General features: G+C 45.8%; 1 protein-coding gene across 3 annotated transcripts in view; it reads left to right on the top strand.

Annotated features, from left to right (window-relative positions):
• The window catches only part of HIPK2 (homeodomain interacting protein kinase 2), a 128,271-nt gene that overhangs the window by 28,985 nt on the left and 82,557 nt on the right, over positions 1-16,729 (top strand). For all 3 annotated transcript variants that reach the window (XM_036401008.2, XM_036401006.2, XM_036401007.2), the window contains exon 2: positions 13,025-14,123. In XM_036401008.2, coding sequence (XP_036256901.1) covers positions 13,025-14,123 — 1,099 coding nt within the window. The remainder of the gene's footprint in view (positions 1-13,024; positions 14,124-16,729) is intronic.

The raw sequence follows: 16,729 nt of genomic DNA, 5'->3' as shown, positions 1-16,729 counted from the left end.
TGCTTGGCTCTGCTGTGGATTGTGGCATGAGCTCTGCAGGGTGACAGCAAGCTGTGCAGGAACAGCGTTCCCAGCCCCTGAAAACTGGGGCTGTTTTTCCACGACAGCACAAAGAGAACAACTGTCCTGAATTTGATTGTTAAACTTTTGTAATCACCATAAAAAACCTGCTTGGTAAATAAATTTTCTCTGCCCAAAAGCAACTGCCCCACTCCTTTTTGTTCTGCAGATACTAGACATAAAAATGAAACATGGACCTGTGTTCTTAAAAGGTCACAGTTATTTGGTTGTCAGGGAGATTGCATATCGAAATAGGTCTTGTTAAGATTTGATGATACGCTAGAGGAATTGGACGAATTGGAACTTTGGTTCATAGAAGTTGGAAAATGGGCTAGGAATATCTCGTGATCTGGAAGATGGAGATGGCCATCCCTTTTTCCTAATGCCTCTGGAATGGGGAAACTGGATGGAGAAGGGCTTTGTGTCAGGTGCAGGACCAGCAGCCGTAGAATCATTAAAGCTGGAGAAGACTTCTAAGATCCTTGAATCCAGCCTGTGACTGGATAGCACCGTGCCAACTAAACCATAGCACTGAGTGCCATTCCAGTAGTTTCCTGAATGCTCCAGGGATTGTGACTCCACCACTTGCCTGGGCAGCCCATTCTAATGTTTATCCACCCTTTCAGGGAAAACATTCTTCCTGATGCCCAGCCTGAACCTGCCCTGGCACAACTTGAGTCCATTTTCTCTTGCCCTGTTGCTGGTTGACTGGGAGAAGAGACTGATCCCCTCCTAATGGGCTACAATTTCCTTTCAGGTAGTTGTAGTGAGTAATGAGGTTAACCCTGAACCTCCTCCAGACTAAACAACCCCAGCTCCCTCAGCTGGTCTTCACAGGACTCACTCTCCAGACCCTTCACCAGCTCCATTGCCCTTCTCTGGACATGTTGCACCTCACGGTCTTTCTTCTAGTGAGGGTCCCAGAACTGAACACAGGATTTGAGGTGCACCCCCACCAGTGCCAAGCACCGAGGGACAGTAACTGCCCTGGTCCTGCTGGCCACACAGTGTCTGATCTGGTTGCCCCTGGCCTTCTTGGCCACCTGGAGCCACTGCTGGCTCATGTTCAGCTGCCAGCCAAGCAGCACTCCCAGGTCCTTTTTCCTCTGGGCTGCGCTCTGGCCATGTTTCTCAGCTCTTGTTTGCATTGTCCTAGTTTCATTTAAGACATTCTTCTGCTTGGCTGACAGTGACAGCTCATGATGTCACTGGTCTCCAGCCCTTTCTGCCCAATGCATGGTGGGTTGCTAGGGGTGCTGCCGTCATCCACGTCTCAGTTGAGGATGTGATGACCACACATTTTGTATTGCTTTCCAAGATTTGGCTGGATGACTCAGCTGATCCTCTGGTGACTCATTTCAGTCCCCCATGAGCCCAGGAAGAACCAAAGAGGGAAATGCGGCTATTTTCAGATATGAAAAATTACCAAAACCAAGGACTGTGTCCACAAAGGAGTACTGCAAACATCGAATTAATTGGGCATTTAAACTGGGTGTAAATTTGCTGCTTCCCACTGAAACTCTTTGCACAGTTATTGTGCTTCTGTTGCATCTAGTTTTCAGTCTCCCCTTACTTCTCATCCATATGGATTTGGAAAGTTTTTAGTGAGTTTTGAGTTCATATGGTCTAATGAAAGTTCACAGGACTTTTTAGTTCCTCTGGCTGTTTTCTTTTGGTTTGGTGGTTTTTTTTAATGGCAGTTTCCCCCTCTCATTTGCTGGGAGTGTCATGGTTTTTCTAGCAAAACCCATAGGCCCACCCCAGGTCATTTTACCCCCTAGTCATTCCTATGACTATGGCAAAGCTAAGATGCCCAGTGTTCTCCTGGACCTCCTGACAGTTCTTGTGATTTCACCACAAGTTTTTACCAATCTGTTTTGATTTTTTTTTCTGCAACCTGTGGAAACAGTGGTATATTTGCTCCTTGTGAGAAAATCATACAGAGCTTATTTTCCCAGAAACTCTTCTTTCCCCCATGACTCAGTTTGGCCAGACTTCCCTTCCATCATTAGTTAAAACCCACAGGTGTGACTGTGGACAGCTTGGCTGCAACATCACCGACACATTGGTGATTCTGAACTCATTGTCCCGCTGCATCTGAGCTGAATCCTTTCATTTCATTGCGTAGGAAAAGGAAAGAATTGAATGTTCTGAGTTGAAAGCACATGGCTGCAAAACAGTTGTAGCAGTGCCAAAAAGATGCTTCTGAAGAGGTTGGGCAAGTGGCTGTGTGCTGCTGGAGGCGCAAAGTGACACGTCAGTTCTTAAATGTAGCATCAGGAATGAGGAGAAGGCTTGACAGCCCCTTTAGCTGGTTTGTCATCTGCAGCCATCTCTCCTTTCTGCTGTGGATTTTTGGTTCTGCAGGTTTGGTTTCAGCAGGAGTGCTGCACAGCAGGTGCTCATGGTCAGCACTTGAACAGGGCCTGAGGTGTGCTCTGGTGCCTGGGTCTCTGCAGGGAGCTGTGCAGGGCCTTGAAAGCACTGAGTGATCTGGAGCAAGGTTACACCAAGGGAGTGTTTGTTGTCCAGGCTGGCTGTGGGGTCCCCATTGCAGCAGGCATTTGGCCTGTGTCATTGTGGATCTCCATGTTTAGCTTCTCTTCTGTCATGCTCTAATTTTGACAGTGCAAGAAGCCCAGCAGTCATGGTGTTGAGCACTGCAGAGCTGAGTAAATAAATATGTCAATAAATAATCATATCCTGCACAAAGGAGAAACCTGGGGGAGAGACTGATGGTAGCCAGGGAGTTCTGCTGATACAGGTGGAGATTTTTATTGTTTTGTTTCTCTTAATGACTTCCCTTGGACTGATTTCTTTTCTTCTAGAGCTTTGAGGGGGAGTAGGCTGTTAGTGCTGTCCCTGAGTTTCTTCATCACACACAAGGGCCTTATATCCTCCTTTCTCAAGTAGATAGCCTTTCCTGAGCTTCTGGGTGTTTACTCTTCAGGGCTCTGAAATCCTTCATGTAGGTTATCCCCCAAAATCAAGGGGTTTTTCTTGTAAGCAAGAGCTTTGTACATCACCTAGGCTGTATTTCCTTGGCCAAACAGGCCTTTTCTCTGTACACTGATCTGGCCTCTGTTCTATTAGACCTTGCTTAAAAATGAAGTTGATGTGAAGACAGCGGAGACCAGGCGTGCACCAGCCCCAGCAAGCCAGCCAGCACTGGGGCAGGCAGGTGTCCAGAGGCACTTCTATGGGATTGTTTGGGGTAGCATCACTCATTACTTTTGGGGATTATGAGATTCACTGCCTTTGTGGGTCATCTCAAGTGTTTACATGTCTATGTGTGCCTGAGTGTGACCATGTGCTTTGTATGACAGAGGTCAGTACAACCCCAAATACAGCAAATTGAATCATTGCTTCCCACAGATAAACCTTTCAACACACTGAGTTCTCATGGAGGCTGCAGCAGCTCCCTATCGCTGTGTCTCACACGAGAGCCACTCTCCAGTCTCAAAGGTGAATGGACCAAGAGAGGCAGTTGTTTTGGGGAGAAATGAGTCCACATCCCAATCCTGCACCTTGTGTCTCCATGGTGATTTCTGCTTTGGGCCAGCTGGCTCAGTCCTACCGCGCCTGTTCTGGTTCCAGCTCACAGCCCGTTTCACATCATGCATTTCTGGGTTTATAGTCCTACTTTGGAATGCAAACCAAAAGCCACAGGTGACAGCAAGAAAAGATTACTGACTGGTTTGGCCGTAACTTTGGGGGTGTTTTCTTGGCCCAAAAGCCTGGAAGATGGTGAAAAATGCTCAAGGTGTTTTCTTGAGGAACTGAAGGCTTTTGTCTGTGCAGGTCAGGTGTGATGATGGGAAGGCAGGTTATTTACAAAATTGTTGCAACTCCTTAAACTGGAGGTCAAGTGATCAACCTGCACTATCCTTTCTCTTCATTTCCTAAAACACCCCACACCCTCAATGTTTGAGAGTTCTGTAGGTCCTGTGTTTGGTCATTCTTACTTGAAGGTGGTGTGTGGCTGTCAGGAGGTCAAATCAGTCTGTCTCAATTTTCTGTTTTGGCAGAGCCCTGTGCCCAGCTTCCCCACCTTTCTCCTTGCATATTCATCTTTCTTTTCAGGCCAGATCCTGTGTATTCCATCCAGACCTCACCAGGGGCTTGTTTCCCTCCCAAAGATCTGTATCCTGATGGAAATCAAATGAAGGAAGAGACCTTGTGGATAGGCAAACTGATGTTTTCAGCCCAGCTAGAGCTGAGTTTCAGAATTCATAAACAAAGCAGGGGCTGAATGTCATGCAGTGGCCTCTTTGCAAATAAAACAGTTAGGAAGAAATCCTGTGGGAGTAAGAGGCTCAGCCAGAGACTCCAGTGAGCCTTGCCCATGTCTTGCCTTCACAAGTAGTGTTGTTTCTAACAAGTGAGGTATGCGAGGTGCCAGGCATTCCCTGTGGTTTCACCACACTTGCAGGCCAGTTGGAGTCATTGACATTACAAAGTTAATATTTACAGGTGGAAAGTCATCCAGGTGGGGAGACAGCCATCGTGGAAAAAGCCAAAATATCCTTTCCACTAGGCAGTTGTGGGAAGCCACAAATGTGCCAGTGCTGTGTGGGTGAGGGGGGGCACAACCACAGCAGCAAAAGAAAACTGATTTATTTTGGTTCTGTTTTGAGAGGCCTTGGTCCCCTTTCCCAGAAACTGAGATAATGGAGGGCCAAGTGGGATGGCCAGTGAAGTCTGGGGTCGGGAAGGTTGAGAAAGTCCTCTCTTTCCCCTGTAGGGTGGAGTACTGTGGTCAACCCCTCTTTGGAAAATGAGCAGCAGAGACTTGAGCCATGCTGCCTCGAAAGCAGAGCCATGCCAAGGTCATCCCTCTTTCAGTTCTGCTTTCAGGATGTAACTCTGTTAGCAGGTAGCAATCAGAGATGGAGCTTGTTGGAATCTAGAGCTTCCTGCCTTACAGACCTGTTTGGAGGTTAAATGTAGGGATCAGACATTAGGCTGGACTACAAGGCAAACTATGGCCAGTTTCACGTTTACTGCAGAGATTGTCTTGTGTAGTTCTACAGAGGGAGCTTTGGGTGCTATAGAAATGCTGTGGTGACTGTTTGTTCCACTTTGTGATGGTGGAGGACAGATGGGAAGGAGGAAGGTGCCCCAAACACATATGATGCTGCCAAACAGTCCTACCTGGCCCATTGATGTGAGTAGCTGCTTTTGGACTCTTCTGGCTCCATTTTGATTTCAGGATGAGGAAATGTTCCTTGGTAGCTTGTTTTCCCCATCTCCTCTGGCTGTACCCAGTGCTTCAGGAGCTCATTCAAGCATGGCATTATAGGAGCCTCATCATGTCATGCCTCATTTTCAGCGGTGCTGTGGGTGTTGCCGCAGTCTTCAGCTCTTTAAACAGATGTGGTGCTGCTCGTGGGTTCCCCAGCAGCCTGCAGCACAGCCCCAGCCAAGCATTCCACACTTGCCTCAGCTCTGCTGGGCCTCTCTCCAAGAAATCTGAACGAGGGATTTCTTCAGCAAAGCATTTGTTAGACATCCTTCAGTGTCCTCCAAAGATAAAGCTTCAAAGCAGGGCTTCTGTCAATCCCACCTGTCTGATCTCATCTTTTTCTTTCTTTCTCATCCCATCTCTGACTCCCAAGGAGACTTTCTTCTCCTCAGAGGCTCTTGGGAGTACTGATCATTTGGTTGTAAAACTTCTTCCTGACTTTACTGACACCTGCTTTCCAAAAACGTCTTTATGCTTACATTGTGCAGAAGTTCCTTCACATGCTCATGCAGACCTTGGAGGCTTTCAGGTGCTGTCCCCTGCCTCCATCTTTATTGTTCACCACCTCATTATGTTCTTGGGACACCAGAAGTCCCCCCTGGCTTGGAGGACTGTTGCTCAGCGAGGTACCTCTGGCAGGGCTATGATCGGCCTTCTCAAGCCCCAGAGACCTGACATGGGCACTGCAGACTCCCAGGTTTCTCACTTTATGTCTGGAGAGCACTTTGATGTCTTGGTAGGGCGTTTGCAGTCTCATTTCATGATTTCTGTAGAGGTGACAGTCTTTCTGTCAGCTTTGACAGACATGGTGAGGGGTGTTTGCCTACTAGGGTCTGACTCTGTTTTGTAGACTATTAAATTGTATTCCCTTGCTGCCTTCATTTGCTTTCCACACAGTAACACTGAGGTATCCTGAAGAGAAGTTTTGCACTATTCCAACTGTGCCCAGTTTTCCCATAAGAAGGTATCTAGGGGTTATCTTTCAGCTCAGGGGAGCACAGACTGGACTGCTGGACCTTCTCACACCAAGACCTAGAAATTGATGTCAGGTCCACTTACTGCAGCATCTACAGGGAAGTGATGGGGCTCTCTGGTGAGGTATATTTTAACCTGTGTTCTCAGGTGTTGCATAGTTAATTAACTATAATGTGAAACATAAACTAGTCATGTGATTAACTGAGGAAATCTGTAATATCTCTTGTCATTACTGCAGTTTATTCCAGTGGGAGATGGAGGTGACCCTGAAAGAATCTTGCACTGAGGTGTAATAAAGTATTCAAATGTAAATGTATGTATTTGTCCCTGAGATTTTGCTTCATGTGCCTAAAACCAGGGATATGTCAGAGGAGCCCACAGCTTGTTATTCAGGCTCATCTGCCCCTGAGCCCACCCCAAAAGGATCAGTAAGAATTGTAATGTTTCTAAATTACAGCTAAGAAGCTTTCAGTAGCCAGCAGACAATTTGCCCTGGATTTAAGGAGTTAAAGGGAGAGTGAGGAAGGGAATAAAGATTATTTGTGAGGAAAAAATAGCTGTATCCTGAGCCACATGCCAAAATAACCTGATCAGGCCACAACAGGGAGTAACTGCCTACACCACCTCCATGCTCAGGAGTACTTAGTAAGTCCTGGTTGATAATTTTCATCATACCTATAAAGGAAAGTCATGATGTGCAGAATGAAACAGGAAGCAGGCTTGTTGATGCTATAAATGCAGGAGAGGGACATGTAGGAGGGCAGTTGGGTTGTCAGGGAGATAAGGGATTTGAAGGTGATGATGATGAGGGTGTCCTGGCCATGGCACTGGAGGGATGTACTTTTTGGGTGGGGATGAGAGGGAAGGAGATGGATGCTTGGCTTTGTCCATTTGGCTTTGTTTATGGCTACTCTGTGCATTGGGAAGTCTTGCTTTTTCATTTGGCCATAAGACATGGATCAAACATGGCAGGTTGGAGCCGTGTGAATCCAGGTCTGGAGCAGTGCAGGGGATGTGCTCTGTCACATCTTACATCTTTGAGAACTGCTGTGCACTACATTTAGAAAACTACTAATTAGGCTGAGACAGTTTTACTAGCAGGACAGGAAAAGCAGAACAGGAAGGCAGGGAAATTTTCACCTGGATTGAAGGCCCCCTTTGACATCTTAGGCTCACCAGGAACAGGAAGGAGCTGAGGCTGTTGAGGTCTGAGCTCTGCTTTGACGTTGTCTCCAAACATTTGGCAGCACAAGGGAAAGAATTTGTATAGCCTCCAGGGACATAAATTTTCAGGAGGTTCTGAGAGTGCAGTGGTGTTGGGGACAATGCCTCAAAAGGAGCCGCACAGAGGCCATTGTGAAGGAGGGTGCTGTGCTTGAGACATGGCTGTTTTGAAGGTGCAATGCATTAGCCATACCTGGCAGATCCCCTTTTCACTGCCTTCTCAGCCTGGGCGTGTGTATGGGTTTGCAGGCTTGTGCCTCTCTGGGGAGGAGTGGAAGATACTTATTTCAGTATTGTCTTGCGAGCATCATTTATATGCTGAACACACACCATGTGCTCTCTACAGTATTTTTCAAGCAGGCACTGTCGTTCTGGCAGCAGCCAGGAAGCAGCCTCTGGTTACAGAGCACTGGCAGCTCTGCAGGTACTGCAGAAGGTCTGACTTCCTTCTCAATACAGGGCACCAGCTTGGTCTCTTGCCGCCTCAAAGGCCACACTTAAAAATCAGCAGTAAGTGCTGGTAGTAAACCAGAAGAAAACATCAGAGACTTTCAAACTGTTCCTTCTTTAGTCCCCAAAGTGTATTTTTTGCCCTTTGGGGTGACGTGGGTGGATAGGGAACTTTACCTCATTTGCTTTCCTGAAACCTGTTAGAAGTACAAGTGGGGCGGCTGCGTGATTTGTGTGTGCATGCAGAAGAGGGACATCTGAATTGTAAATAGCACCTGCTAAATTATTATTAAGTGAAAGCTGACGTGGGAGGAGTTCTCAGGAACAAAAAACCTCAAGTCTTTAAATAAAAGTCATTCCAGCTGTTTTAACACTGTCCCCTGGCTGCACCCTACCTACTTCAGCTCATGTAGATGCTATGAGGAGTTATGTGAGTCATATCAAGGACAGGGAAGGCCCCATTAAGTCCAGTTACTATCAGTTTTGTGAGAGCTTTAAATGACTACACTAAACTCATTATTAAAGAAAGGAACTATCAATTTTATTTAATGCATGGTGCCCAACCCTGATTCTGCTCCCAGCCCAGAGATTCGCTGTGCTCAGGGGTGATATAAAACTTAGACTTACACTCTTCAGGACATGCATTTAGCTGTTGTGGCATCCTGGCTTCATCCTGGCTGGCTAATAGAGGCCTGCCTTACACCCATGCCAGGGCAGGGACCAGCTCAGTTGGAATTGCCACTTGGCTTAGTCCAGCCAAAGCTTTTGGTGGTGTAGGTGGGGCTGCTGAGCTGGGCTTCAGGTGGGCAGGAATGCTCAGTGGGTGAAGCTGCTCATGCCAAATATCCTCACTCCCTCCACTCCTGGCAGAGTGCAGAAAGATCAGGAGCCAGGTGCCAGCCTTGGGCATTCCATGCAAAATGCAGCAAGTTGACTGCTGGGATCTTCCTGCAGAGAAGGGAAGTGATATGAGAGGCCCAGCCTTGCACAGGAGGTTTCTTGTCAGACCTGTGAATGGGGGGTTAAGAGAACTTTTCCTGAGTGAAACATCCCATTTTCCATCCCTCAGCAGCTTATGGCCCCTCTGTCTTTCCAGGACCCCAGGAGCAGGAATGCTCCCCGGGGACATTCCCACTGTCTCTAAGGCATTGGTGCCACTGGGCTTGGCTGGCATGGATCACCCCATTACTGCTGGCGTGTTCCCTCATGGATGTTGTGGCAAGCTGTTGTCAGCCTGTGTAATCAAAAGGCTGAATGTGTAAATCATATTACAGGCTGTAATGAGGAATTTGATTCCTGTAACAAAACCATCCAACTTTTATTCACATTTATTACTATTCCTGCTATTGCCATGGAGCAAAAATCCTTTTTGAAAGAAACAACATGCCACCAGCACAGTTTTATTGTGTCCTCAGGAAATTTAGGATTGTGTTTTTCTCGCATTAACTGCACAGGAAAATTTGCAATAAAAATTACTTTTCTGCAGAAGCCGCCTTTTCCCATCACCAAGCTGTCAATCAGCCTGTAATTTCTTGGTATCGGAGTGTGCTGAAGAACTCACGGAGTTATTTTCTTACAATGCATGCCCTTAAAACCTCAAACGTGAGAAAATAATTTTGGATGTAAGGAAGAAGATTTCCTAGTTCTTTTTTTAAAGAAAAAGAAAAAACCTTTTCTGTGATGAGATGTAACCTCTGAGGAGGGCAGCACTGGCAGCAGAGGAGTCCAAACTCCTCGCTTTATCCACAGAAGCACTGCTTCTTTCATCCCCTCCATTTTTGGGGTGAGTCAGTGTTTATCCCCTGTTCCTGTCCTCTGCTGAGGCTGCCAGCAGTGTTTCAGGGACAGCAAGGGGCTGGTTGTTGATGTGGAAACCAGTCCCTAACAACAGCTCGTTTCACCAAAGGGCACAGGCAGCAGCCATCTGACATTGACAATGTTGAGTGACTGCTGACCTTGTTTTTAGCATCAGCTGATATCAAGTGGAGCCCTGCCAGTTTGCACCAGTTGAAAGCCTGTCCCTTAATGGTGGCGATTATCCTGATTTTTACAGTGGCACTGAGAAAGTTGCAGCTGCTGTGCTTCACATCCTTGACTTTAATTTGCCATGCCTCAGTCTTTTGGTGTTATCTTTAGAGGAGAGTGCGGGAAGAACGTCTCGCCTTGTTCTGCGTCAGTCATTTTTTCCCTTTTCATTTTCTACGAGGAGAGATTGCTCAAGCACGCCGTGGAATGAAAGCCATAAAACTATAAATTACACCTCTGCTAGGTCCACAATATGTTACCAATTACATCTGCCATATTATTTGCGTCCAGGGGGAAAACATACATCAAACCACCCCCTCTCTCCAGGCAGGTCAGTACTGTACGAGAAGGAACACCGTGATTCTTCTTAATCAGTGGAAAAACAAACACGGTTTTGGCTCACTCACACACGATCTTTGTGTCCAGGATGACAAGTTGAGTAGCACTGCTGTGGTGCTCTGAGCTCACCATCCACCACATGCCATGGCATTGGTGACAGCATCATTGCTCTGTGGAAAGGAGAGAGGAGAGAAGGTACTTCTCTAGCAGGGCAAGGAGCTGGAGGGTGTCTGAGCATCCAGTTGCAGCCAGGAGGTTGGGGGAGCAGGGGGTAAAAGGAACAACAGTAAACAATCCTAAATCCACTTAGAGACAGGAGTCATGTCTGCAGAGGGAAGTATGCTATGGTTTCTATGATTTTCAGGGCTTTGTTGCTAGACTGGGATCAGTGGGGTGTTGTGTGCTGTGTTCAAGCCCAGGGGAGGGTTTCTGTCGCAGACATCTTTTGTGAAAATCCTTTTCTTTAGGATTTTTCCTGCTGAGAAGCTGAGAGGTTTCAGCGACAAAATGTAAACAATGGTTATCTGCTGCTGTGGAATGCACCAGGTGGATCTGTGAATCTGTGATTGGCCCATCTTGGATGTTTACAATTAATGGCCGACCACAGCCCAGTTAGCTTGGACTCTCTGTCCGAGACACAAACCTTTGTTATTCATTCCATTCTATTCTTAGCTTAGCTAGCCTTCTGAGATGAAACCTTTCCTTCTATTTCTTTTAGTATAGTTATAATGTAATATATATATCATAAAATAATAAATCAAGCCTTCTGAAACATGGAATCAACATTCTCATCTCTTCCCTCATCCAAGAACCCCTGTGAACACCATCACAGGTTTCCCCATGTGTCCTGAAGGGGTTTTCTTTTGCATCTGCTCTGTCCTCAGAAATTCCTCACTGCGGAAGGGGTGAAGGCAGGGGTGCTGAAGCAAAGTGGAGAGATTGCTTGGCCTGTTACTTCTGAGTAGTTACTCATTGTAGGTTTTGCCTCACCACAGCACCCCTCTCCTGAGCCCCTCCTGGCCTTTGGGCTGCTGGGAATTAAGTGGAAAAAGAGAGTTGGGTGTGTTTAGATCTGTTAACTTGACTACTGAGCTTTGTGAGTGTGGAGTGACATTCACATTTTTCAATACAAGTTTATGCATGCATGTGTGTGAGTGTGTCTGTGTACACATGAGCTCCAGAAAATCTTCTGAAGAGGAACATGGACTAGTGAGGTATGAGCAGGCCAAGTCAAAAATTGTCATGCCTCCACATGAAGAAGTCATCCATGTGCACTGCAGAGTTTGTTGTGGCTTTGTTACTGAAGCATTCATTCAGCTTTTAACTTTTTTAAGTTGAAAACAAGTCAAGGTTATGTTTGTGCTTAATAATTCAACAATGGTGCCAGCTCAGCATATTGTCTTTTTCTTCCCTAGTCATTCTGGTTTATTAAAAAGAAACACTGATGACAGATAGAAGGGTGAAGGAGGCTGTGCCTTTCTGCTCTAACTCCTGCCGGGTGCTGATTCCTTCCCCAGAAGTCCCCATGGATTTGTGTTCTTCACAAAATGTTTGCCCCAGCAGTACTATCCCTACCCTGGGGAGGGAAAGCTGGCAGCAAGTCAGGACTTAGCTGTCCCCTTCCCCGTGCACCACATCTTCTCTTCTCTGAATAGGGACTTTTTCTGTTTCAGTGGAATATTACTCAGAATCCTTCAGTAAGTCTGTCTGAGTGATGCATTATTTTCACTTTGGTTATGAGGTTGTGGGGTTGTTTTTTGATGGTCTGGGTTTTTTTTTAAAAATATTTAGAAGATCATTAACTCTTCTGAAACCAAATAAGCTTGCATTAAAATAGGATTTTGTCTTTCCTGTAAAAATAAAGCTATATTAGGAGCTAATTCTGCCACATGCTAGTGTGTATGTTGCTTCATAAACAATGCTGTTCATTTCCAGGGGATCTGCTTACCAGTGGTGGTATTGTCACTGTGAATAAGAATAGATGAACAAAATTTTATAAATCTGGGAGCACTGACAGCACACAGTGAAGCTCATGTTGTGTAACTCCCATCTCCAGTGTCCCTGAGCACAGACTAGCATTGTGCACAATTCCCACTCACAGAGTTGGCAAGCAATCTGAAACATCATCTTCTTCTATTCTGGCTCCTCAACTTTATCTATGCACCTCCATTTGCCCACAGTGTATCATCTCCTGGTCCCATCTTCACTCTTTGCAGGCCAGAAGCTACACACTGGTTTTATGGGCACAAGTGGAGGGCTTAAGTCAGATCCACCAAACTGCTTAAGATTGGATGAGCCTGAGGATTTGAGATTTGGCTTCTGTAGTCAGAATACTTTGCAGTATTTGACATGAGTTCTTCCAGAGAGCTAGATATATTCCTGGAGACAATGGGAATAGGAGTCTCTTTAGGCAGAGGAGGTAAAAATAACATGCACATTCCTGTTATTAAAAATGAAAAGGCAGAGAGCAAGACAGCAGAAATCTTGGATGTTGTTAGTATAGTTCAATCTGGGGTAAGGATTTATTTTAGAGCATAATATTTTACTTGTGTCAAATACATATTTGTGGAAGAACTTGCTTTTTATGTGTGTGCATGTAATATATCTGAAGCCTGTATCCCATTTCCCTTTCCTGCCACTGGGCAAATGAAAAAAGCTGGGGAAGGCATCTTGACTCAGTGGTTTCACTCTGATGTTGTATTGCAGGTATGGCCTCGCATGTGCAAGTTTTCTCTCCTCATACCCTTCAGTCAAGTGCCTTCTGTAGCGTGAAGAAACTGAAAGTGGAGCCGAGTTCGAACTGGGATATGACTGGGTACGGCACACACAGCAAAGTCTACAACCAGGGCAAGAACGTGCAGTCCTCCCAAGCAGCCGCCGCAGCAGCCGTCAACGCCTCCCTGCAGATCCCCAACCCCAGCATCCCTTACGAGCAGACCATCATCTTCCCAGCAAGCACGGGGCACATCGTGGTTACATCTGCCAACAGCACCTCCGGCGTGGTTGCGGTGTCTGGGCAAACGCTGGGCGGGCCGCACAACCTGATGCGTCGCAGCACTGTGAGCCTTCTGGACACCTACCAAAAATGTGGACTTAAGCGCAAGAGCGAGGAGATTGAGAACACGAGCAGCGTGCAGATTATCGAGGAGCATCCGCCAATGATTCAGAACAATGCCAGTGGGGCCACTGTAGCCACCGCCACCACCTCCACGGCCACTTCCAAAAACAGTGGCTCCAACAGTGAAGGGGATTACCAGCTGGTGCAACATGAGGTGCTCTGTTCCATGACCAACACGTACGAAGTGTTAGAGTTTCTTGGCCGTGGAACCTTCGGACAAGTAGTCAAATGCTGGAAACGTGGCACTAATGAGATTGTGGCTATCAAGATCCTAAAAAACCACCCTTCATATGCCCGGCAAGGCCAGATTGAAGTGAGCATCCTGGCTCGGCTGAGCACGGAAAGCGCGGATGACTACAACTTTGTCCGTGCTTATGAATGCTTCCAGCACAAGAATCACACATGCTTGGTATTTGAAATGTTGGAGCAGAACCTCTATGATTTCTTAAAACAAAATAAATTCAGTCCCTTGCCCCTTAAGTACATTCGGCCAATTCTCCAGCAGGTAGCAACTGCCCTAATGAAGCTGAAAAGCCTGGGACTGATTCATGCTGATCTCAAACCAGAGAACATCATGCTGGTAGACCCATCCCGACAGCCATACAGGGTCAAGGTCATAGACTTTGGTTCAGCTAGCCATGTGTCTAAGGCTGTGTGTTCTACTTACCTTCAATCCAGATACTACAGGTAAGAGACTGGGCTCATGTAACACTGCTAGAAGAAGTATTTTACCTATGGAAATTTTCTTGCATTCATTTAAATGAGTGAGATTCATCCCTTAATTCTAAACAGAGATGGCTCTTTGATTAGCTTATTGATGATAAGAAAAAATGACGTCCTAACCTCTTGTTAGGAGTTTACTTGCATTGAAAGCCATTTTAAGTTTGTAAATCATCATGAAGTGTTGCAAAAATAGAGTTTGCCAGTTACAGTTTAGAAAGTCTTTACTTCTATCAGTTTGTTCTCTCTGGAACTGTTTCCAGGAGAGGGGATGTCCACATTTCTATTCCAGGTCAATGGATATAGGTTCTTGGTTTCAGAATTACTTGAACCTAAACAGTCAATCAAACAGTCTCAATTGTGTCTTCCAGTCGGTACTCATATATGAAACCAGGGACTTAACAAGTGTAAGGCTGGCCCACAGGAAAAGTGTATGGTTGCAGAAGGTGGTTTGTCAAGGGCTAGTTTTCACACAGGCTCTGAGTCAATGGGAGTCTTCTGGCTGGCTCTTGTCAGCTCTCCTCCAGGCAAGTATTGTCAGTGATTTGGTGTTGGAGTGAGGACCTGTTGTCTTTTGATCCCACTCACAGTGCTTTGTTACGGGCTAGCATGGAGCTGTGACCTCAGCACAGGTGTGCCTGAAGTGAAATGGGTGAACCAGGTATATTCCTCTTCAGCCTGTTGAACAGTTTCATCAGAGCAGCCTCTTTTCATAGCCCCTGGCAGGGCATCCTCGCCCTCTGTCTTGACTCCCAAGACACAAAGTCTCCCTTGCAGATGTTCTCAGACCCTCTCTTTGGTAGCAGTCAGCTTGATTCAGCATTCCAGGGACCCAGAAAAGCAGATCTACTGCTGCTTCAGGGGTGGAGGGAAATAGAGAAGGGGGTGAAGGGAATTTGCCTTTAGATAACAGCTGAATTTAGAAATGTTCAGACCACATTTTTTTGTCATTGCACTTCTGTGAAACAGGGGCAAAGAGAGAAAATCCGATCCTCCTTCATGCCGGATTTAATGAGAATCAGTCCTGGCAGCATCCACGGCTCATCAGATGGGTTACAAGAAAGCAGGGTAGTTGAACTGTTTGTAAATAGAGAAGAAATCTGTCTCATACATGGTGAGGACTGGGGTTCAAAAACCAACATGAGTTGGTAACAGACTCTTTTCCTACTTAATTAATTTCACAGTGACAAAGCCTACCTGAACCTCTGAGCTTGGAGAGGGTTAATTTTCACAGGAACAGGAACTTAGTGCAGCACTGCAGCAGCTGATCTTTATCTGCTTGTCCTTTGCTCTGAAGGAGGCCAGGAAAAAATCCCCAGCCCTAGTTTATACCTTAGAAGAGGCTTATTAAATAAGATATTCTATCTGATGACAGTCCCATCCTCCAGGAGAGACATGTTTCTGTGGTAAATATGCAAAAGCTTTTAGAGTTGCAATTACTTGACAGACTAGGATAAAAAAAAAGAAAGATAATACAGGCATTTTGTTGTTGAGTTACCTGTGATTCTGTGTTAGCAGCCTATGTCCCTAGCTGAAAGACAGAAGGGGCAGCCGAAGTGAAATATGTGACAGAAAGCAGACATGAAAGAGAAAAATTGTTCATTGTCAGTGACAAACAAGGAATATTTTTGTGGCAGTCTCTGGGGAGGAAAAGACTTCATAAAATTTGCTTTTTATATTTTAAATGTTATTCCTGCCCAGTCTGAAGAGCTTGATAGATAGTAAGTTCTGTCTAGTTCCTTCCTTGTTTTCCATGCCTGAATTGGTGGGAGGAGGGGAAAAGGGGCAGCAGCTCACCAGGAAAAAAAAAGAAAAATCTCATAGGGTTGAATTACATCAGCAGGGGGCTGCTGATTAAGCTAAATTCAAGTCATGAGGAAAATTTATGTTCTTCTTCATTTTCTGATGGGGAAAATACAGCACAGTGTAAAGACCCCTTCCACTCTAAAATGAAAGAACTTTCATGGTAAGGGAAACACTGGGCTTTATAAAGATTTCACGTGCCTTCCATTTAATTTACACTTGTTCTGCTTGCTAGAGTATGAAAGACAAGGGGATGCCTTCAAGAAACGGCACATTTAAGTTGAATGTGAAGGAAAAGCTTCCTCAGACTAGTGAAACCTCTCAGACACTAAGCAGTCATGCTCAAGGAGTGACAGAAGCCCTGTGCCCCTTGCATTTAAGGAAAGATGAAGCAGAGCACAGGGGACTATGAAGTAGAAGCTGTATCTCAGCTGGAGGTTTTTTATCATGGACTTACACAAGCAAATTCCTAAGCTGTCTCCATATTTTATTAACAGCTTGCTTTTTCTTTTTCCTATCACTGCTTTTGAGAATGTGATGGCCAAATCCTTAGAAGGATTGAAAGGTGTGTGGGATCCTGCTCCTTCTCAGAGCAATGTAAGGCCTTTCCTCTTCCTGTAAATGATAGGCCCATTTTCTTCTCCTGAACGTGGAAGACAAAATGTCTTTAAACAAACTCTGTGCTTTTTCTTGACCTGAATCTGCATAACCCAGCATAAACCAGAGAGCCCCAGAGCTGCTTGCAGACTTTCCACGGGTGATTTGCCTTT

The sequence above is a fragment of the Molothrus ater genome, chromosome 5, assembly GCF_012460135.2.
Source record: "Molothrus ater isolate BHLD 08-10-18 breed brown headed cowbird chromosome 5, BPBGC_Mater_1.1, whole genome shotgun sequence".
Taxonomy (NCBI): Eukaryota; Metazoa; Chordata; class Aves; order Passeriformes; family Icteridae; genus Molothrus; species Molothrus ater.
This window is presented reverse-complemented; position numbering and strand designations above follow the sequence as displayed.